At 44.6% G+C, this 19506-nt stretch overlaps 1 protein-coding gene across 1 annotated transcript in view; it reads left to right on the top strand.

Annotated features, from left to right (window-relative positions):
- AFF3 (AF4/FMR2 family member 3) overlaps positions 1-19506 on the top strand; it is an 862899-nt gene that overhangs the window by 368835 nt on the left and 474558 nt on the right. The window contains exon 11 of the mRNA XM_029603314.1: positions 17760-17813. Coding sequence (XP_029459174.1) covers positions 17760-17813 — 54 coding nt within the window. The remainder of the gene's footprint in view (positions 1-17759; positions 17814-19506) is intronic.

Here is a 19506-nt window from a genome sequence, read left to right as displayed (position 1 = left end):
TCTCTCTACCCCTCGGTAGCAAACTCCATCTTCCGACAATGGGGATATCCTCGGATAGACCTCTTTGTGTCTCCTCACAACCGCAAAGTAGAGAACTACTGCTCTCTCATTCGCAGCATACGCTCTCAGCCCAGAGACGCATTCTCCCTCTCATGGGCAACCGGACTGGTCTATGCATTCCCCCCACTTCCTCTTCTCTCGAAGACTCTCGTGAAGTTACGTCAGGACAAGGGAACCATGATCCTGATAGCTCCTCACTGGCCACGCCAAGTGTGGTTTCCAGTACTTCAGGATCTCTCCTTTCGCAGGCGCATTCCCTTAGGAACGGACCCATTTCTGATCATTCAAAACGACGGGTGCCTACGCCATCCCAATCTTCACGCTTTGTCCCTGATGGCATGGATGTTGAAAGGTTAATCCTTCAGCCACTTAACCTTTCTGAACCAGTTTCCTGTGGTTTGATTGCTTCATGAAAGCCTTCCACGAGAAAATCTTACTCTGTGGAAGTCAGAGACGAATATGGCAGGCACTCAGCCAAACTTTCTGGCCAGGTTGGAAGAGTGTAGCAGGTCATGGAGATCCGAGCTGCTTTTAGCGCGCTCAGCAGCCTGCGAGAGACGTTCCCTTACTTGGGTCAATACTTTGCGGATGTTTTGAGCCATGGATTATGCTGCAGGAGACGGAACCAAAACAGGAACAGGAAGGGGCAGACAGGGCTGCCTTCCAAAGATCACTGAAAAGGGAGGCACATTGGTGGCTGCTGCGAGGTGAGTATTATGTGACAGCTCGGCCCAAGGGAGGAGGTCTGACCAATCATTCTGTTGGTCATTGACGTATGAGCGTAGGAACGCTTTCAAGGTCCGATTCATTCTTTCGGCCTGCCCATTGAACCTGAGGGTCATAGGCCAAGGTGTAGCTCAAGGAAATACTGAATTTCTGACATAGGGAGCGCCAGTATTTGGTGGCAAACTGTGGTCACCAATCAGACACTATCTCCTTGGAGAGCTCGTGAAGTCGAAAGATGTTTCACAAGAAAAGTTTTGCAAATTCCGGGGCTGACAGAAGACCCAGTAATGGGATGAAGTGCCCCGTCTTCGAGAAACGGTCGATTACAACCCAAATCACCGTGCTGCCTTGCGATGGAGGAAGATCCATGATGAAATCTGTTGAAATACTGGACCAGGGTTCTGTAGGCACTGGGAGTGGCTATAGCAAGCCCCAGGGCTTTCCTGTAGGCGGCTTTTGTTGTGCGCAGGTGGGACAAGAGTCCACATAACTCTGGGAGTCCTGTACCATGGTGGGCCACCAATAATATCAGCGTAGCATCTCTAGTGTCCTGGCACAGCCAGGGTGGCCTGCTAGTTTTGAATCGTGGGCCCGCTTTAAGACCCGTTCTTGGAGTCGGCGAGGTACGACAGTCTTACCGACTGGAACAGTAGTGGTTGCTGCTAGGGATATACAGGCAGGATCGATGCTATAACTAGGAACTTCTGGAAGGACTTCGGATTCAAAGGATCGAGACAGCGCGTCGGCTCGCTGACTTTTTGAACCAGGACGGAAACAGAGATTAAAGTCGAATCTCTCAAAAAACCAGGCCCAGCGGGTCTGCCGGGGATTTAGGAGCTGTGCCTCCTTGAGCTGCTCTAAGTTCTTGTGATCCGTGAATATAGTGAATTTGTGCTGCACCCCTTCCAACCATTGGCGCCATTCCTGAAGAGCTAACTTCACTGCCAGTAGTTCACGATCACCAACTGTATAGCATTGTTCTGTGGGGGTGAACTTGTGCAAATAGAAGGAACAAGGAGTTGATTTGCCCATGGATGAGCACTGGCTTAAGACATCCCCGGCTCTGATAACTGAGCCGTCTACCTCGACTATAAACGGATGTTTGGGATCCGGTGATGGAGACACGGGCCAGAGCTGAAGGCATCTTTGAGTCTCTGGAAGGCCGCAATAGCTTTCGGTGGCCAGACTTGGGTATTGACCTCCTTCTTAGTCATTGATGTAAGTGGGGCGACCATGGTGAAGTAATTAGCAATGAAGCTTCAATAATAGTTAGTGAAGTCTAGAAACCATTATAAGGCTCGAAGCCCAACTGGCTGAGGCCAGTCACGGACTCCTTGGACCTTCTCCGGGTCCATGGAAAAACCACGGTCAGAGATTATGTACCCTAGGAAGGGTAGACGAGTGCGTTCAAATAGACACTTTTCTAGTTTAGTGTAGAGATGATTTTCTCATAATCATTGAAGGACAGTACAAACATGTTCATGGTGACTTTCGATGTCCTTGGAGAATATTAGAATGTTTTCAAGGTAGATGACAACAAACTTGTGCAGGAGGTCCCTGAAGATCTCATTCATGAGACGCTGAAAGACGGCTGTGGCATTACATAGCCCGAAGGACATAACCATGTATTCATAATGACCATCCCTCGTATTAAAGGCTGTCTTTCAGATGTCATCAGGTTGAATGAGTACTAAATTGTACGCACCTCTCAAATCCAACTTGGTAAACACTCTGGCGCCTTCAAGGCGATCAAATGATTCACTGATAAGAGGTAGTGGATAATGGTCCTTGCGCGTTATGGCATTAAGACCCCGATAGTCAATGCAAGGACAGAGTCCACAATCTTTTTTCTTCATAAAGAAGAACCCCGCTCCTGCGGGCGAATCAGATGGTCGAATAAAGCCCTTTTCCAAGTTTTCTTTTATGTACTCTGTCATAGCCTGCGTCTCAGTCTGTGACAAGGGATAGGTTCTGCCTTTGGGAGGCATCGTGCCCAGCAGCAATTCAATGGGACAGTTGATCTTATGTAATGGAGGCAAAGTGTCTGCTTTCTGTTTTGAGAATACATCACTGAATTCCATGTACTGAGGAGACAGACCAGGAAGCACTGTAGACTTCAAAACCGGGATCATGGGAGACATCGGCTGGAGACAGGTAGCTTGACATTTCGGACCCCACCGTACCAGCTGCAGGGATTGCCAGTAAAACTGGGGTTCGTGAGTCTGGAGCCAAGGCAACCCAAGAATTACTGGATGCATTGAGCGTTTTAACACGTAGAAGGATATTTCTTCTTTATGGAGTGTGCCCACTGACATGTTAATAGCCATGGTCCGATGGGTGATAAGACCGGGAAGATGTTCTCCTTCAATGGAAGCAATATGGAGACTCACCTCTAATGGTTGAAGAGGTATTCCCAAGATTTTGACGATATCATCCACAATGAAACTGCCTCTCGCACCGGTATCAATAAGTAGAGATGTGAATTGGAACCGGAATCGGTTCGGATTCCGGTTCCGATTCACATCGTGGGGGTTTTTTCGTCCGGCCCGATCGCGGTTTTGTTTATCAGCTGTGCCCGAGCTGATAAACAAAAAACCCACCCCGACCCTTTAAAACTAATCCCTTAGCTTCCCCCACCCTCCCGACCCCCCCAAAAAAACATTTTACAGGTACCTGGTGGTCCAGTGGGGGTCCCGGGAGTGATCTCCCGCTCTCGGGCCATCGGCTGCCACTAATAAAAAATGGCGCCGATGGCCTTTGCCCTTACCATGTGACAGGGTATCCGTGCCATTGGCCAGCCCTTGTCACATGGAGGGAGCACTGGATGGCCAGCGCCATCTTTAAAAATGGTTTTAAAGGGTCGGGGTGGGTTTAGGGGTTATTTTTGTGTGCTGTTTTTCCCACCCTCCCCCAAAATGATAAGAGAACCCCCACGAACAATATCGTGGGGTTTTCCTATCGTTTTGGGAGAGCCCCGATTTCTGACGATTTTGAAAATATCGACGATATTTTCAATCGTCCGAAGCCCGACTCACATCCCTATCAATAAGGGCAGTGGTGGCGAACGTGTGGTTCTTGATGCCCAGGGATATGGGAAGCAGGAGATGAGGGCCAGAAACAGTTGCGCCCAAGCTCGGGACCCCCACCGGGCTCAGGCATTGCAGTTTCCTGGACGGACCGGGCAGCACTGCAAACGATGTCCAGAAGTGCCTCAGTAAAGGCAAAGCCCTTCTTTTCTACGGCGGAGATGTTCAGTGGGAGACAACCGTCCCCGATTCACCTCCATGGGTTCCACCATGAAGGAAGATGGTGGTGTTATGTTCCTTGCAGGAATGTATGGTACACTTGGAGGCCGTACTGGAGAAGAGCGTGGAGCCTTTACTTCTAGGTGTCTTTGCCGGAGGCGATGATCGATCCTTCCAGCAAGCGAGATCAGGTTCTCTAGAGATGTGGGAGATCAGGTCCTCTAGAGACGTTGGAGATGGACGGAGAGCTCATCCTTTAGAGCAGATGAGAGTCCATCTAGGAAGATGGCTTGTAGGCAATTCTCTTGCCACTCACGTTCTGTGGCTAAGGTTCGGAACTCCACCGTATATTCAGAGAGGGTCCTTGAACCTTGATGAAGGTGGAGTAGATTGTGACTGGCGATAGCCATCCGACCAGGATCTCCAAAGGTCTGCTTGAAGAGAGTAATGAAGTCAGATATCTTGGAGAGAATGGGATCAGAACGTTCCCATAAGGGAGAGGCCCATGCCAGGGCCTTCCCCTCCAACCAAGACAGGATGAAGGTGACCTTCATGATCTCCTTCAAAAACAAGGAAGGCTGGAGAGCAAATTGCATAAAGCACTGATTAAGGAAGCCATGACAAGAGTGTGGATCTCCATTGTATCTAGGAGGTGTAAGGAGTGCCAGAGTTGCTCTAAGAAGCATAGTGGCCGGGAGGCCCACAGGATTGGCCATAGCAGTCTCTTGTAGCTGGTGATGTTGCTTTACTGTAGCTGCCAGTCCTGGTAGGGCCCTGGAGGCGGGAGGCTCCGCCAAGTCCATGGCCTTGGCAACCTGTTGCGCTCAGGGGTGGACCCCTGTCCTGTGGCAGTACAGGGACTGGCCACAGGGGGCGGAGCACAGAAGGAGACAGAGGCAGTGTAGATCTTCACCACTGGGGAAATTGAAATGTCCCATTATTACTGCATGCCAGTTTGGTTAGCTTCCCAAATTTCTCTTAGCATTTCGCTGTCTGTCTCGCCAATTTGGCCAGGTGGACGGTAGTATACCCCTATCACTATACTCTTCCCCAACTCACAAAGGATTTCTACCTATAAAGATTTGATTGTACATTTATTTATTTATTTATTTATTTATTTGTTTGTTTGTTTGTTTGTTTGTTTATTTTAAACATTTTTATACTGGTATTTGGTTATACTGTCATTTAGGTTTACAGTGCTTAACACTTATCTAACTAGTAAAATACATCATATAAAAAATATAGTAGACAACAACTTCATTCTCACATTATTAAAATTAATTACAATTTACAATTTAGTCTCAAACTGATTCATACACATAAACATTCATACCGTTGACAATCGCATGCTTTTCAGTTGTTATATACTCAATTTCTCAAGCCTTTGCTACATGCTAGCGAACAGTTGTTATTTCAGTTTATTCCTGTCGTGCCTTACGTTTTTTCAACAAGAAGGACATGGAAGTCTTCGGCTCTGCTAGATGGAAGAAGACCCACCAGCGCCCTACACACCCCAGCGGAGGTGGTCACGGACCACTGGGTCGCAGCACGCCCTACACAGCCCACCTGGGCTGGTCGCAGACCACGCTGGGACAGATCAAGGCGAAGTCCAGGAAGACATCTGGACAGGATGAACATCAGAACATGAAGTCTGGACCATGGAACATCAGGACTGGGACAATGGAGACATCAGGACAGATGAGGCATCAGCAGAGACCAGGACAAACGACAACGACAAGTGATCCCATGAAGAACATGAAGACGAAGCCAAGCAGGAGCGAAGAATACAGGAAGTCCTAGAGAGAACTTGCTCCTTGCGAAGGCAAAGACTGAATGGCAACTGAGCCCTTTTATAGGGCTGAAGAGGGAATTCCAGGAAATGATGTCATCCAGGGCCCACTCCCTCACTGGCCCTTTAAATCAGGACAGGAGGCGAGGCCCCGTGCCTAAGGAGGAACAGGAAGAAGGTGCAAGACCACGGACAGTGACCATGCTGCCGCTGAGGAGAGGAGGAGCCGGCGGAGCAGGCCTCGACCAGGCCCGACGAGGGAGTGGCGGCGTCCAAGCCGCGAAGGAGGAGGACAAGGGTGGCTTCTGCCGTGGATGAGGATGGAGATGAGAGCTCCTCTCCCGGAGAGAGCAAGGAACATCGGCGGCCTCCTTCCACGATGGGAACCCGGCATGGCTCCTGCCGCGCTGGCAAGATGGTGGCCGGGCTGCAGGAACCCACGGCGTCCACGAGGGCAACCTTTGGACCGCGGAAGGACAGTGTCAGGGAAGCAAGCAGGCAGAGGTAAGACGCCTCCGGGAGGAATCGCAACATCTGGGGTGCAGCAATCCAAAAAAGCTGTATGGGAAAGTGTACAGAAAAGCAGAAAAACTTTTCTGTACACCCTCCAACTTAATATCAAAGTGATATCTGCCCAAGGCCTGTGGGTTGGAAAATGGACGCTCAGTTTTGCCGGTGTCCGTTTTCCGAACCCGTAGCTGTTAGCGGGTTCGACAACCGACACCAGTAAAATTAAGCATTGGCTGTCAAACCCGCTCACAGCTGCCGCTTCTGTCAATAAGGAGGTGCTAGGGGCGTGCTAGTGTCCCTAGCGCCTCTTTATTACTGTGGGCCCTAATTTGCATACCTTTGCTTAGTGAATCGCGTGTCCAGGAGAGTGGTCTGGGCACGTGTCAGGAGAGTGGGCGCTTGCTGGCTCTCCCGTGTGGTTTACTGTATCGGCCCGTTAGTATCCTAAACTTAACTAGGAACTCAATAAAACTAAGATGAAGGCAGCCGTCCAGCAGCAAGAGGGGGGCTTTCCAGTCCTTTTTATTGTGTCACATGAATGATTTTTTACCCGCCGGTGAGAGATTACATGTGTGCACTTGGTGCAAAGAGCTCCTGGCTCTCAGGGAACAAGTCCAATCTCTGAAGGCTAGAGTAGCAGGCTTGGAGGAGCTGAGGCAGACAGAGAGGTACATTGATGAGACCTTCAGGGACACAGTAGCCAAGTCCCAAATCCAGTCTGGCAGCCCCAGTGCTGCCTTGGATCAGAAAGGTCTCCCAGTAGGAGAACATCACCCTGGTGTAGTAGGAAGTGATCCTGTAGCAAGGACCTGCTCTCCAGATGATGTATTGTCCTCTCGCACTGAGGACATGTCTCCCAGGGCTACTGCCCAGGAGGGAAGGGTTAGACCAGCCATCCTAATTGATGATTCAATTATTAGAAATGTAGATAGCAGGGTGGCTGGTGGATGTGAGCACTGCCTGGGTAACTTGCCTGCCTGTTGCGAAGGTGGCAGACCTCACGAGTCACCTAGATAGGATTATAGACAGTGCTGGGGAGGAGCCGGCTGTCGTGGGAGATGTGGGCATCAATGACATAGGAAAATGTGAGAGAGAGGTTCTGGAAGCCAAATTTAGAATTTTAGGTAGAAAGCTGAAATCCAGAACCTCCAGGGTGGCATTCTCTGAAATGCTTCCTGTTCCAGGTGCAGGTCCCCAGAGGTAGACAGAGCTCCAGAGTTTAAATGCATGGATGAGACGATGGTGCAAGGAAGAGGGATTCAGTTTTGTAAGGAACTGGGGAAACCTTTGGGGAAGGGATGGACTCCACCTTAACCAGAGTGGAACCAAGCTGCTGGCACTAACTTTCAAAAAGGAGATAGAGCAGCTTTTAAACTAGAACAAGGGGGAAAGCCGACAGTAACTCAGCAGTGCATGGTTCGGTGAAATGTATCCTTGAAGGATACTAATGAAACAGGAGAGTTAAGGCAACCCACAGAGAGGTTCCATTAAAAGCAAAGGTCCATGTCCTATATGTAAAAATTCACCGAAGCTAATGATTTCCAAATTAGCCCTAACAACTGAAAAGCAGGTTGTTAATACAAACAAAAAACACACTGAAATGTCTGTATGCCAATGCCAGAAGTCTAAGAAGTAAGAAGGGAGAGTTAGAGTGTATAGCAGTAAATGATGAGATTGACATAATTGGCATAACAGAGACTTGGTGGAATGAGGATAACCAATGGGACAGTGCTATATCAGGGAACAAATTATATCACAATGATAAGGAGGATGAACTTGGTGGGGGTGTGGCACTTTATATCCGGGAGGATATAGAGTCCAACAGGATAAAGATCATACAAGAGACTAAATGCTCAGTAGAATTTATATGGGTAGAAATCCCATGTGTGTTGGGTAAGAGTATAGTGGTAGGAGTATACTACCATCCACCTGGACAAAATGATCAGACAGATGATGAAATGCTAAGAGAAATCGGGGACGCTAACCAATTTGGCAGTGCAATAATAATGGGAGATTTCAATTACCCCAATATTGACTAAGAAAATGTAACATCAGAACTTGCTAGAGACATAATGTTCCTGGATGTAATAAATGACTGCTTCATGGAGCAATTGGTTCAGGAACCAACATGAGAGGGAGCTAGTTTAGATTTAATTCTTAGTGGAATGCAGGATTTGGTGAGAGAGGTAATGGTGGTGGGGCCACTTGTCTATAGTGATCATAACATGATCAAATTTAAACTAATAACTGGAAGGGGACAATAAGTAAATCTACAGCTCTAACACAAGACTTTCAAAAGGAAAACTTTGATAAAATGAGGAAAATAGTTAGAAAAAACTGAAAGGTGCAGCTTCAAAGGTTAAAAGTGTTCAACAGGCATGGACATTGTTTAAAAATACAATCCTAGAGGCGCAGTCCAGATGTATTCCACGCATTAAGAAAGGTAGAAAGAAGGCAAAACGATTACCATCATGGTTAAAAGGTGAGGTGAAAGAGGTTATTTTATCCAAAAAAACATCCTTCAAAAATTGGAACAGAAAATAGGATAAAACATAAGCATTGTCAAGTTAAGAGTAAAACATTGATAAGACAGGCGAAGAAAGAATTTGAAATGAAGTTGGCCATAGAGGCAAAAACACATATTAAATTTTTTTTAAATATATCTGAAGCAAGAAACCTGTGAGGGAGTCAGTTGGACCATTAGATGCCCGAGGGGTTAAATGGGCTCTTAGAGAAGATAGGGCCATTGCAGAAAGACTAAATGAATTCTTTGCTTCCGTGTTTACTAATGAGGATGTTGGGGAGATACCAGTTTCGGAAATGGTTTTCAAGGGTGATGAGTCAGACGAACTGAACCAAATCACTGTGAACCTGGAAGATACTGTAGGCCAGATTGACAAACTAAAAAGTAGCAAATCAACAGGATTGGATGGTATGCATCCTAGGGTACTGAAGGAACTAAAAAATGAAATTTCTGAACTATTAGTTAAAATTTGTAATCTATCATTAAAATCATCCATTGTACCTGAAGACTGGAGGGTGGTTAATGTCACCCCAATATTTAAAAAGGGCTCCAGGGACGATCCGAGTAACTATAGACCAGTGCGCCTGACTTCAGTGCCAGGAAAAATAGTGGAAACTATTCTAAAAATCAAAATCGTAGAGCATATAGAAAGACATGGTTTAATGGAACACAGTCAACATGGATTTACCCAAGGGAAGTCTTGCCTAACAAATCTGCTTCATTTTTTTGAAGGGGTTAATAAACATGTGGATAAAGGTGAACAGGTAGATGTAGTGTGTTTGGATTTTCAGAAGGCTTTTGACAAAGTCCCTCATGAGAGGCTTCTAAGAAAACTAAAAAGTCATGGGATAGGAGGCGATGTCCTTTCGTGGATTACAAACTGGTTAAAAGACTGGAAACAGAGAGTGGGATTAATGGTCAAACTTTCTCAGTGGAAAAGGCTAAATAGTGGAGTGCCTCAGGGATCTGTACTTGGACTGGTGCTTTTCAATATATATATATATATATATATATATATATATATATATATAAATGATCTGGAAAGGAATAATACGAGTGAGGTTATCAAATTTGCGGATGATACAAAATTATTCAGAGTAGTTAAATCACAAGTGGATTGTGATACATTACAGGAGGACCTTGCAAGACTGGAAGATTGGGCATCCAAATGGCACGTGAAATTTAATGTGGACAAGTGCAAGGTGTTGCATATAGGGAAAAATAACCCTTGCTGTAGTTACAGGATGTTAGGTTCCATATTAGGAGCTACCTTCCAGGGAAAAGATCTAAGCATCATAGTGGATCTTTCGTTTGTGTTTTAATGTATTTTATTTGATATCATTTTATTGTTTTATATAGTTTGTTATTGGATATTAATTTATAGCTTGATGTAATTTTTATGCATATTCTGTTGTAATCCGTACAGTATATAGAATTGTGGAATACAAAATATACAAATAAATAAACATTCATCCAGTTAACCACCTATTATTTTCAACTGCAGAACTAAGCTCTGCATTCTCACTCACTCTCTCCAATTCTGGCTTCTGAAGTTGATTGGCAATCTGTATGGGACATCAGAGAGAAATTGAAACCTAAGAACATAAGAACTGCCATACTGGATCAGATCAAGGGTCCATCAAGCCCACTGGTGGGATCCCATATAGTAGCTAGATTCCATGCTACTAACATTCAGGGGTGAGAAGTGACTTTCCCTATATCTACCTGATTAATAACAATTTATGGAGTTTTTTTCCAAGAACTTGTTCAAACTATTTTTAAACCCAGCTAGCCTAAATGTCTTTACCAAATCCTCTGGCAATGAATTCCAGAGCTTAATTGTGTGCTGAGTGAAAAAATATTTTCTCTGATTTGTTTTAAATGTGCTGCTTAGAAACTTCATGGACTGTTCCCTAATCTTATTATATATTTGCAAGAGTAAACAGTAAACTGATTTGCATATAATTCTACTCCACTTATGATTTTCATAAACCTCTATCATATATTCCTCAGCCATATATTCTTCAAGCTGAAGATCCCTAACCTCTTTAGCCTTCCCTCATAGGGGAGCTGTTCCATTTGGTTTATCATTTTTGTCATCCTCCTCTATACCTTTTCCAGTTTTGCTATAATTTTTTAGGCATATGCATTAGTTTCAAACAAAATTGAAAAATGAAACAAATAGGGGCTAATTAATTTCTTTCTAGGGACCCTAAAACAAATTGAGAGGGTCACTCAAATTAAACAAAACCTGTTTATTTCATTCATTTTGAATAGAATGATTTCTTTAAGCCATTATAGTCAATGGACTCATAGAAATCAATAGGAGAGCAACAGGTGTACAGTTAGGAATGGATACCAAGTGTACGGCAGCAGTCAGCAGACATGGGTAGGATGGACATATTGTCAAGGAGACAACAAGGAGACAACAAATTAATTTTCCAATCCAACGTATTGCTGCGCACCGGGTTCAGTGTTGCTGATCTTGAAGACTGAGCATTTATTTTATTTATTTATTTTTAATTTTTATATACCGAGGTTCTTGTATCAGATACAAATCACTCCGGTTTAAATAAAACAGTGAGATGCCCAAAAGGAAGGGGCTTTACATATAACTATAACTATAAGACAACGGGCTTTACATATAACTATAAAACAATGTACAATTTGAACATGGTATAGAGATAGTTACAAGATAAGGGGCTTTACATATAACTATAACTATAAGACAACGGGCTTTACATATAACTATAAAACAACGTACAACTTGAACATGGTATAGAGATAGTTACAAGATAAGGAAAAACTTTTGATATCAATATTATATTATCGTGATAAATAACGATGGGTATGATAGTTTTGAAAATAAACTAAAATAAATAAAGGTAAAAGTAATGCAATAACACACAGTATAAATACGAAAGTAATAAGCGCATGTCAGAGATTTGTCAGAGATTTGCTCTGCATTTCTTCTGAATGCTTTGTGTGTGTAAGAAGGGCACTATTTGAGCTTTCTCTGAGTTCTAAGTTCTGGAGAGAAAAGGAGGTTCTATTAGTACCTAGGAGTGCATGCTGAGCTTGTGAAACACTGTTGCCATCAGGAAAGCAGTGAGGGAAGCTAGGCATATCACTAATATGGAAAAGGGGACAGGCTGCAGTATGAAACCACAGACATTTCCATAAAGGTCCCTTCTCAAAGTGTTGCATATATCTTGTACCCTTCTCAAAGTGTTTCATATATCTTGTACCCTTCCTGACAAGATCCCTTCTCAAAGTGTTGCATATATCTTGTTCCCTTCCTGACAAGATCCCTTCTCAAAGTGTTGCATATATCTTGTTCCCATCCCGACAAGTTCACCCACCCTCTTTGTAGGTCCGGATCTCCAGGTTCGGGTCCCTCTCTAAACTTGGTATTTATATCCTTTGTATGTTAACCAGTTTTATTAAGGGATGTCAAAAGTTTTCTCATTTAATCTCATTTTCTGAGCTAATTAAGGTTGTTTCTGGGTCACACTGCACCCTATTGTATTCTATTCAGTTCTGTAGTTCACTGATGGTTACTTACACAAGCTGTATTTTTATTTACTCCCCATTTATTATTGTTCATATTCCTTTATGTAGTTAACTGTTGTTTTCTGGACCAATTCATAACATAGTTAGAATAGTTTCAGTTTCAGTTATAGTTTCCCATATCCCAGTTTCTTGTATGCCCTGTTCCATGTACTGCCTCCGTGCGAATTCTTTGTTCTCAGTTTCAATGTAAACCGATGTGATTTGTATGTCATACAGGAACGTAAAAATTAAAAATAAATAAAATAAATAAAGAGCTGAGTTATCTACTCAGTGTCGCTTTGCCTTGATGCAATTGGGCATTGCAGGAGCTTGAGGAGTGGTGATGACGGTAATCAAAGATGCATGGTTGCATCTCAGTACTCACAAAGGAACTTGCCTCTATGTGAAGATGATCTATGAGGCTGTAGGGCTCTGCCAGTTCTTTAGATCCTGTTCTTCATGGCTCAGCAATTGTACCAAAGGGACTATAACTGCATAGGAGGGCTAGATGCATATTGTCTCCAGTTGATCTCAGGTCAGGAGTGGTGGTATGATTCCAGTCAATGGAATCTACACTTCTTAGAACATAATAAAAGTTAAAGAAATTCACAAAGAAAGTACAATACAAATCCTGAACAATATAGTTAAAATGGAGATAATGGGGAGATTTAAAAAAATATTCCAATCCAACTGACAAAAAGTCAAAGTATCTAGAGTGAGAGTGGCCACCTGGATCCAGGTTCTAAGGAGCAGATCAATGGTATTGGTTTTCTAGTTTTGGAATTTTGTATAATGAAAACTTTCCTGAATACTTTGAAAACCAAGGCTTGAGTCAGTTTTTGAACCGGGAGCAATGTGACCATGTATACCATTTTAGAATGTGCATTAAACTGCCAAAACTCAGTGAGTCCAATATTCAAAATGTGTTCAGCGTGATTTAGCCGAATAAGCGAGACTTATGTGGCTAAGTAGCAACTGCTGAATATGTACATATGTTCAGCAGCCACCGCTTAATCGTACAAGTCCCTTAATAAATTGTACACACAAAAAAGTGGACGTGTACTGGGCAGATCGGGGCAGATCAAGTTAGATGTATAATGTATACTCCTAACTACCAATATTCGGTGTTAGGCATATACGTGTTTTTATTTTATTTATTTATTTATTTAGATTTTTTTATATTCCACTTTTCAGTGTACATCAAAGCAGATTACATTCAGGGACTGTAGGAATTTCCCTATCCCCACAGGGCTTACAATCTAATTTTTTACCTGAGGCAACAGAGAGTATAAGTAATATGTCCAAGTTTAGACGCCCCCTAGAGCAGATCTAAACTTAGCCAGGAAGACATATCCAGCAAAGTGAGTACATATTAGAGATGTGAATCGTGTGATCGATCGTCTTAACGATCGATTTTGGCTGGGGGGGGAGGGAATCGGATCGTCGCGGTTTTGTTTTTTTTAAAATCGTGTAAATCGTAAATCGGGGGAGGGCGGGAAAACCGGCACACTAAAACAACCCTAAAACCCACCCCGACCCTTTAAAATAAATCCCCCACCCTCCCGAACCCCCCCAAAATGTCTTAAATTACCTGGGGTCCAGTGGGGGTTCCTGGTGTGATCTTCCACTCTCAGGCCACGGGTGCGTTAATAGAAATGGCGCCGGCGCTACCTTTGCCCTGTCACATGACAGGGCAAAAGTAGCGCCGGCGCCATTTTGGTTCCTGTCCCCCGACGTCACGAGGGCAGGAGATCGCTCCCGGACTCCCGCTGGACCCCCAGGGACTTTTGGCCAGCTTGGGGGGGCCTCCAGACCCCCACAAGACTTGCCAAAAGTCCAGCGGGGGTCCGGGAGCAACCTCCGACGTCACGAGCGCAGGAGATCGCTCCCGGACTCCCGCTGGAGTCCGGGAGCGACCTCCTGCACTCGAATCGTATTGCCGTATTGCAAAATGGCGCCGGCCATATGGCCGGCGCCATTTTGCAATACGGCAATACGGCCGGCGCCATTTGTATTGCAAAATGGCGCCGGCCTCCTGACTCCCACAAAACTTGCCAAAAGTCCCTGGGGGTCCAGCGGGAGTCCGGGAGCGATCTCCTGCGCTCGTGACGTCGGGGGACAGGAACCAAAATGACGCCGGCGCTACCTTTGCCCTGTCATATGACAGGGCAAAGGTAGCGCTGGCGCCATTTCTATTAACGCACCCGTGGCCTGAGAGTGGAAGATCACACCAGGAACCCCCACTGGACCCCAGGTAATTTAAGAAATTTTGGGGGGGTTCGGGAAGGTGGGGGATTTATTTTAAAGGGTCTGGGTGGGTTTTAGGGTTGTTTTAGTGTGTCGGTTTTCCCGCCCTCCCCCTCCCCCTTCCCCTCCCCCTTCCCCCGATTTACGATTTTTTATGATAAATCGGGGGAATTCCTATTGTATATCGCCTCTAATGATTTTTGACGATTTAAAATATATCGGACGATATTTTAAATTGTCAAAAAACGATTCACATCCCTAGTACATATACGCGTATATTGGGGTAGATTTTCAGAGCCCTGCTCGCCTAAATCCGCCCAAAACCGGGCGGATTTAGGCGAGCAGGGCCCTGCGCGCCGGTAAGCCTATTTTACATAGGCCTACCGGCGCGCGCAGACCCCGGGACTCGCGTACGTCCCGGGGTTTTCGGAGGGGGGCGTGTCGGGGGCGTGTCGGGGGGCGGGCCCGGTCGACGCGGCGTTTCGGGGGCGTGTCGGCCGCGTTTTGGGGGCGGGTACGGGCGTGGCTACGGCCCGGGGGCGTGGCCGCGCCCTCCGTACCCGCCCCCAGGTTGCGGCCCGGCGCGCAGCAGGCCCGCTGGCGCGCGGGGATTTACGTCTCCCTCCGGGAGGCGTAAATCCCCCGACAACGGTAAGGGGGGGGTGTAGACAGGGCCGGGTGGGTGGGTTAGGTAGGGGAAGGGAGGGTAAGGTGAGGGGAGGGCAAAGGAAAGTTCCCTCCGAGGCCGCTCCGATTTCGGAGCGGCCTTGGAGGGAACGGGGGGAGGCAGCGCGGCTCGGCGCGCGCAGGCTATACAAAATCGATAGCCTTGCGCGCGCCGATCCAGGATTTTAGTGGATACGCGCGGCTCCGCGCGTATCTACTAAAATCCAGCGTACTTTTGCTTGAGTCTGATGCGCAAGCAAAAGTAGGCTGTTCGCGCGCCTCTTAAAATCTACCCCATTCAGCGGCATAGCCGAGCCGCTGAATATACATCTGTAACTTTGCATGATTAGTCAAATCCAGCTAAATTACTTATACAGCCAGTGTTGAATATTAGGCCCAGTGTTGGTGGCAACTTTTAGATTTTTAATGTTTTCAAAATGTTTCTTATTTCCAATTGGTGCTTTGTACATATCTGCATTCATGCAATATAGCCAGAATAAGAGCTATGTTGGCCATGTGTTGAATGTTAAAATGTTAAAATGTTAAATGTTAAAATGTTAAAACGTGTTGAATGGTTAAAGGAAGTCAATCTGAGCACTCTATGTTGAGTGGTAAAAATAAAACAAAAAGCTTCCTAATGAAGCTTGGCATTTTGGGATCTATTTATCTATACTGTGCTCACCACCTTGACTAAGTGCCTTTCAGACACTTCAAAGCAGGCCAATGCACAGGAACTTGAGAAAAGAAATGGTCCTCATAAACTCATCTTTTAGATGTCTGTTCAAGTGAAATCACTAATAGTATTTTCAAAATATGCCAGCATGCCCCCGTCTTGCTGCTGATAGGAACATCATGCAACAATGATCATTTTGGGAGATCTTGGCTTCTTTAATGGAAGCCTTCTCCTTGCTTAAATACACTGTATCCACACCGGGTGCATACTGATTTGAGTGAGTTCAAGTTACAAAGCCTGACAGGCTGAATCGTTTTGCCTCCTATCCATCCTAAATGAAGAGGAAGTTAATTCTAAAAAATGTAAAATAACATAGAAATATAACTTTAGTCTTTATTGTAAAGCATATCAGAACAATACAGGCAGGTGAAAATTAAGGCCCAGATTCATCATTCTGCTATATTTATAATTATATTTATTATTATGCAGAATGATGAGCTGCGCAAAGAAAAAAAAGGGGCAGGGGGGAGAAATTGTGCAGACAGCTGCATTGCAGCGGTACGCTGTTCGCCCGCTGTGGTTGCGGCCATGCTGCACACTTTCGCACCCACAGCGCCACGGGAAAAGGTGTAGTTATTTCCCATGGTGCTGCCGGCGATAATGTAGAAAATATTATCGCCCGCAGCACTGCCGGGACATAAGTCCACCCAAACCCCGCCCTCACTTCTCCCCTTCCCCTAATTTGCATTGTACTGCCTCGATAGCGGAATATCGCAGTTTGATGAATAACCCGGTAAGTTAGGACTTTGTAAAACAATTACTTCACGTAAGGGAATGCGACATAGTAGAATACAGAATTGTTAACAATGTAATTAATTGTGGCAGAAATTACGTAGGAAGGTCAGATGCTTTATTGAAAACTCTTTGGGGCCGATGCAAAAAAAAAAGTGCGCCAAAAGCGGGCGCTCAATGTTCAGCACCCGCTTTCCTAACGTGCGCCCAGGCACCTCTCTGGGGGCGCCATGCAATATTTAAATTAGGGATAACGCTGCCAAGGAGGCGCTAGGGTCAATTGTGCGCCCCTAGTGCCTCCTTGGCAGTGGGCGCCCAGGAGAAGTCAGCTGCCCGCAGATTAGGAAAGCAGACTCTCAATTTTTCGAGCATCCGTTTTCCTAACCGGTGCACAGCCACAGGTTAGGAAAACAGACGCTCGTTAACTGAGCGTCCATTTCCCTAACTTGACCACCAGCAGTTTTTTTTTTTTTTAATTTTTTTTTTTTTAACTTTTTAAACTTTTGGTTCTTTTGGCTTAATATCGGCACAATATTAAGTCAGAGGATGTATAGAAAAGCAGGATTTTTTGCTTTTCTGTACAACTTTTTGGGGTGCTCAGAAATTAATGCCTGCTCTGGGCAGGCATTAATTTCTGAGCGTAAAAATGTGCGGGTCTGAAGCACATTTTCTTTTCATCTGGGGTGAATAACTAATAGCCTCATCAACATGCATTTGCATGTGATGAGTGCTATTAGTTTCATGGCACATTGGACTTGCGTTGGGACACGCTAATCCCCTTATAGAATAAGGGGCTGTGGACGAGCCTCCAAAACGCACGTCAAACCGTGGGTTAAACAGTGCGCTCGTCTGAGCGCACTGTTTTTCATCTGTCCCTTTGACTTCAGACTGCAGCTCTTACTTCCCATCTGAGCAGAGCAACCAATATCAGATGGGTCAAAGCTAAAATCTGTTTTCTTTTTGTTTTATCTCCAGCTGAATTGCAAGGAGCAAAAGGGTTCAATGCACTGTGTTTACTGTGAGCAGAAAGTAAGAGCAACCATTAACATCTTAGACCCTGTTTGATTAACTGCTTTTTCTGAAACAGTGAGTTAATTGATTATCAATGTTAAAGTAACAGCCCCTATTGACATTCTTTATGTCAATGTCCTGCTGCCTGGCTCAGTTTTATCCTTAAGAGTGCCTGAGCACATTAGGTCTTTCATGTAGCAAGAAAACTGAGGGTTGTTATGAGCTGAGCTAATCACCTGCAGCACTTCCCGCTGCTAATCTCTGCCAGCAAGCTACTCTGGATCTGACTCAATTTATAATGAAAGTTAGTGTTTCCTATGAGAGTTTTCTCTTTCATTAGCAAGTAATCATTCATTATCAGAATGCAAATGACCTGTATACAAATTTGTTTCACAAAGGACAGGATGTATAAATTAAAAGTGTAAGACAATTGTGTTTATATTTAATTTCTTATTTAAGATAGCTATTATGTTGAAATTAGAACAGTAATAATTGTTTATGTTGGAAATAATAGCAGATTTACTTTTTTTTTTTCCCAGAAGCTAAATCATTCCAGGATGCTTATCGTAATTGGCTTAGACCTTCAGCCTGTGATGATATATGTCAAGGGCTTATTGGCAGCATTGTGTGGGTAGTTTTCCTGAGCTTTTTCCCAGAAGCCCATAATGATGTTATCAGCAAAGAGAATGACCTCTTCTGGCACAGACAAGCACCTGGAAATATCAGTGTGTGAACATCTAAGCCAACCAGAGGTTTCCTGATATGACCCATAGCATTCAGAAACATCAAACTATTTCAGTTTGCTGTAGGCTAGTACAAATCATGATGGCCTTTGAGAGGTGAAAATCAGAAAATCCAACAAAGCAACTATTATAAAAGAAGATATTTCAGAATATATTCAGCAACAAAAAAATACGTATTTGTAATGGCCTAAAAAGAGTTATTTGGAGCACAAGACCTAGACATCATCATTCATTACCATCCATTCCTTCCACAAACACGCTCACAAATCTATTCACTTAAATGCATACATACATGCTTTTTATTACCTCTGACAGCCCTCACTCCTTCTCCAGTCTGGCATAATCTAGGCCAGAGCACTGTTTCAACTCCTATTTTGCTCTATGGAAGCAATTTTGACATTTTACTCTTATTTATTTATTTATTTAGGTTTTTTTATATACCGGCATTCATGATAAAATCACATCATGCCGGTTTACATTCGAACAAGGTGAGCAAAAAATAAATACAATAACTGAATCTAGTGCAGAGGAGTTGCAGTTACAATGAAACAGGGGTAATGGAACTGGGACAAGAGAGAAAAAAGCAGAAGAAGGTTAACATCATAAATTAATAATTATTTACAAAACCGAAGTGGGTACATTCTTTGAGTGTATAGGTTGTGATTCAGGTGTGGTCATGGAAGGCTTGTTTGAATAGCCAAGTTTTCAATCTTTTTCGGAAGGTTGGCAGGCAAGGCTCCTGGCGAAGGTTCGTGGGGATGGAGTTCCAGAGTGATGGTCCGGCTGTCGAGAAAGCCCGTTCTCTTGAGGTTATGTGCCGCGTGAATTTCGTATTGGGTATCTGGAGGGATCCTCTGTAGGCTTCTCTGGTTGGTCTAAGGGAGTTGTGTGGGCTGAGCGGGTATTGAAGGTCAAGTGACGTAAGGTGGTGGATGGATTTATATATGATGGTAATGGATTTGTAAATG

This window comes from Rhinatrema bivittatum, chromosome 5, assembly GCF_901001135.1.
Source record: "Rhinatrema bivittatum chromosome 5, aRhiBiv1.1, whole genome shotgun sequence".
Taxonomy (NCBI): Eukaryota; Metazoa; Chordata; class Amphibia; order Gymnophiona; family Rhinatrematidae; genus Rhinatrema; species Rhinatrema bivittatum.
The sequence above is the reverse complement of the archived record's forward strand: the minus strand, read 5'-3'. Positions and strand labels throughout refer to the sequence as shown.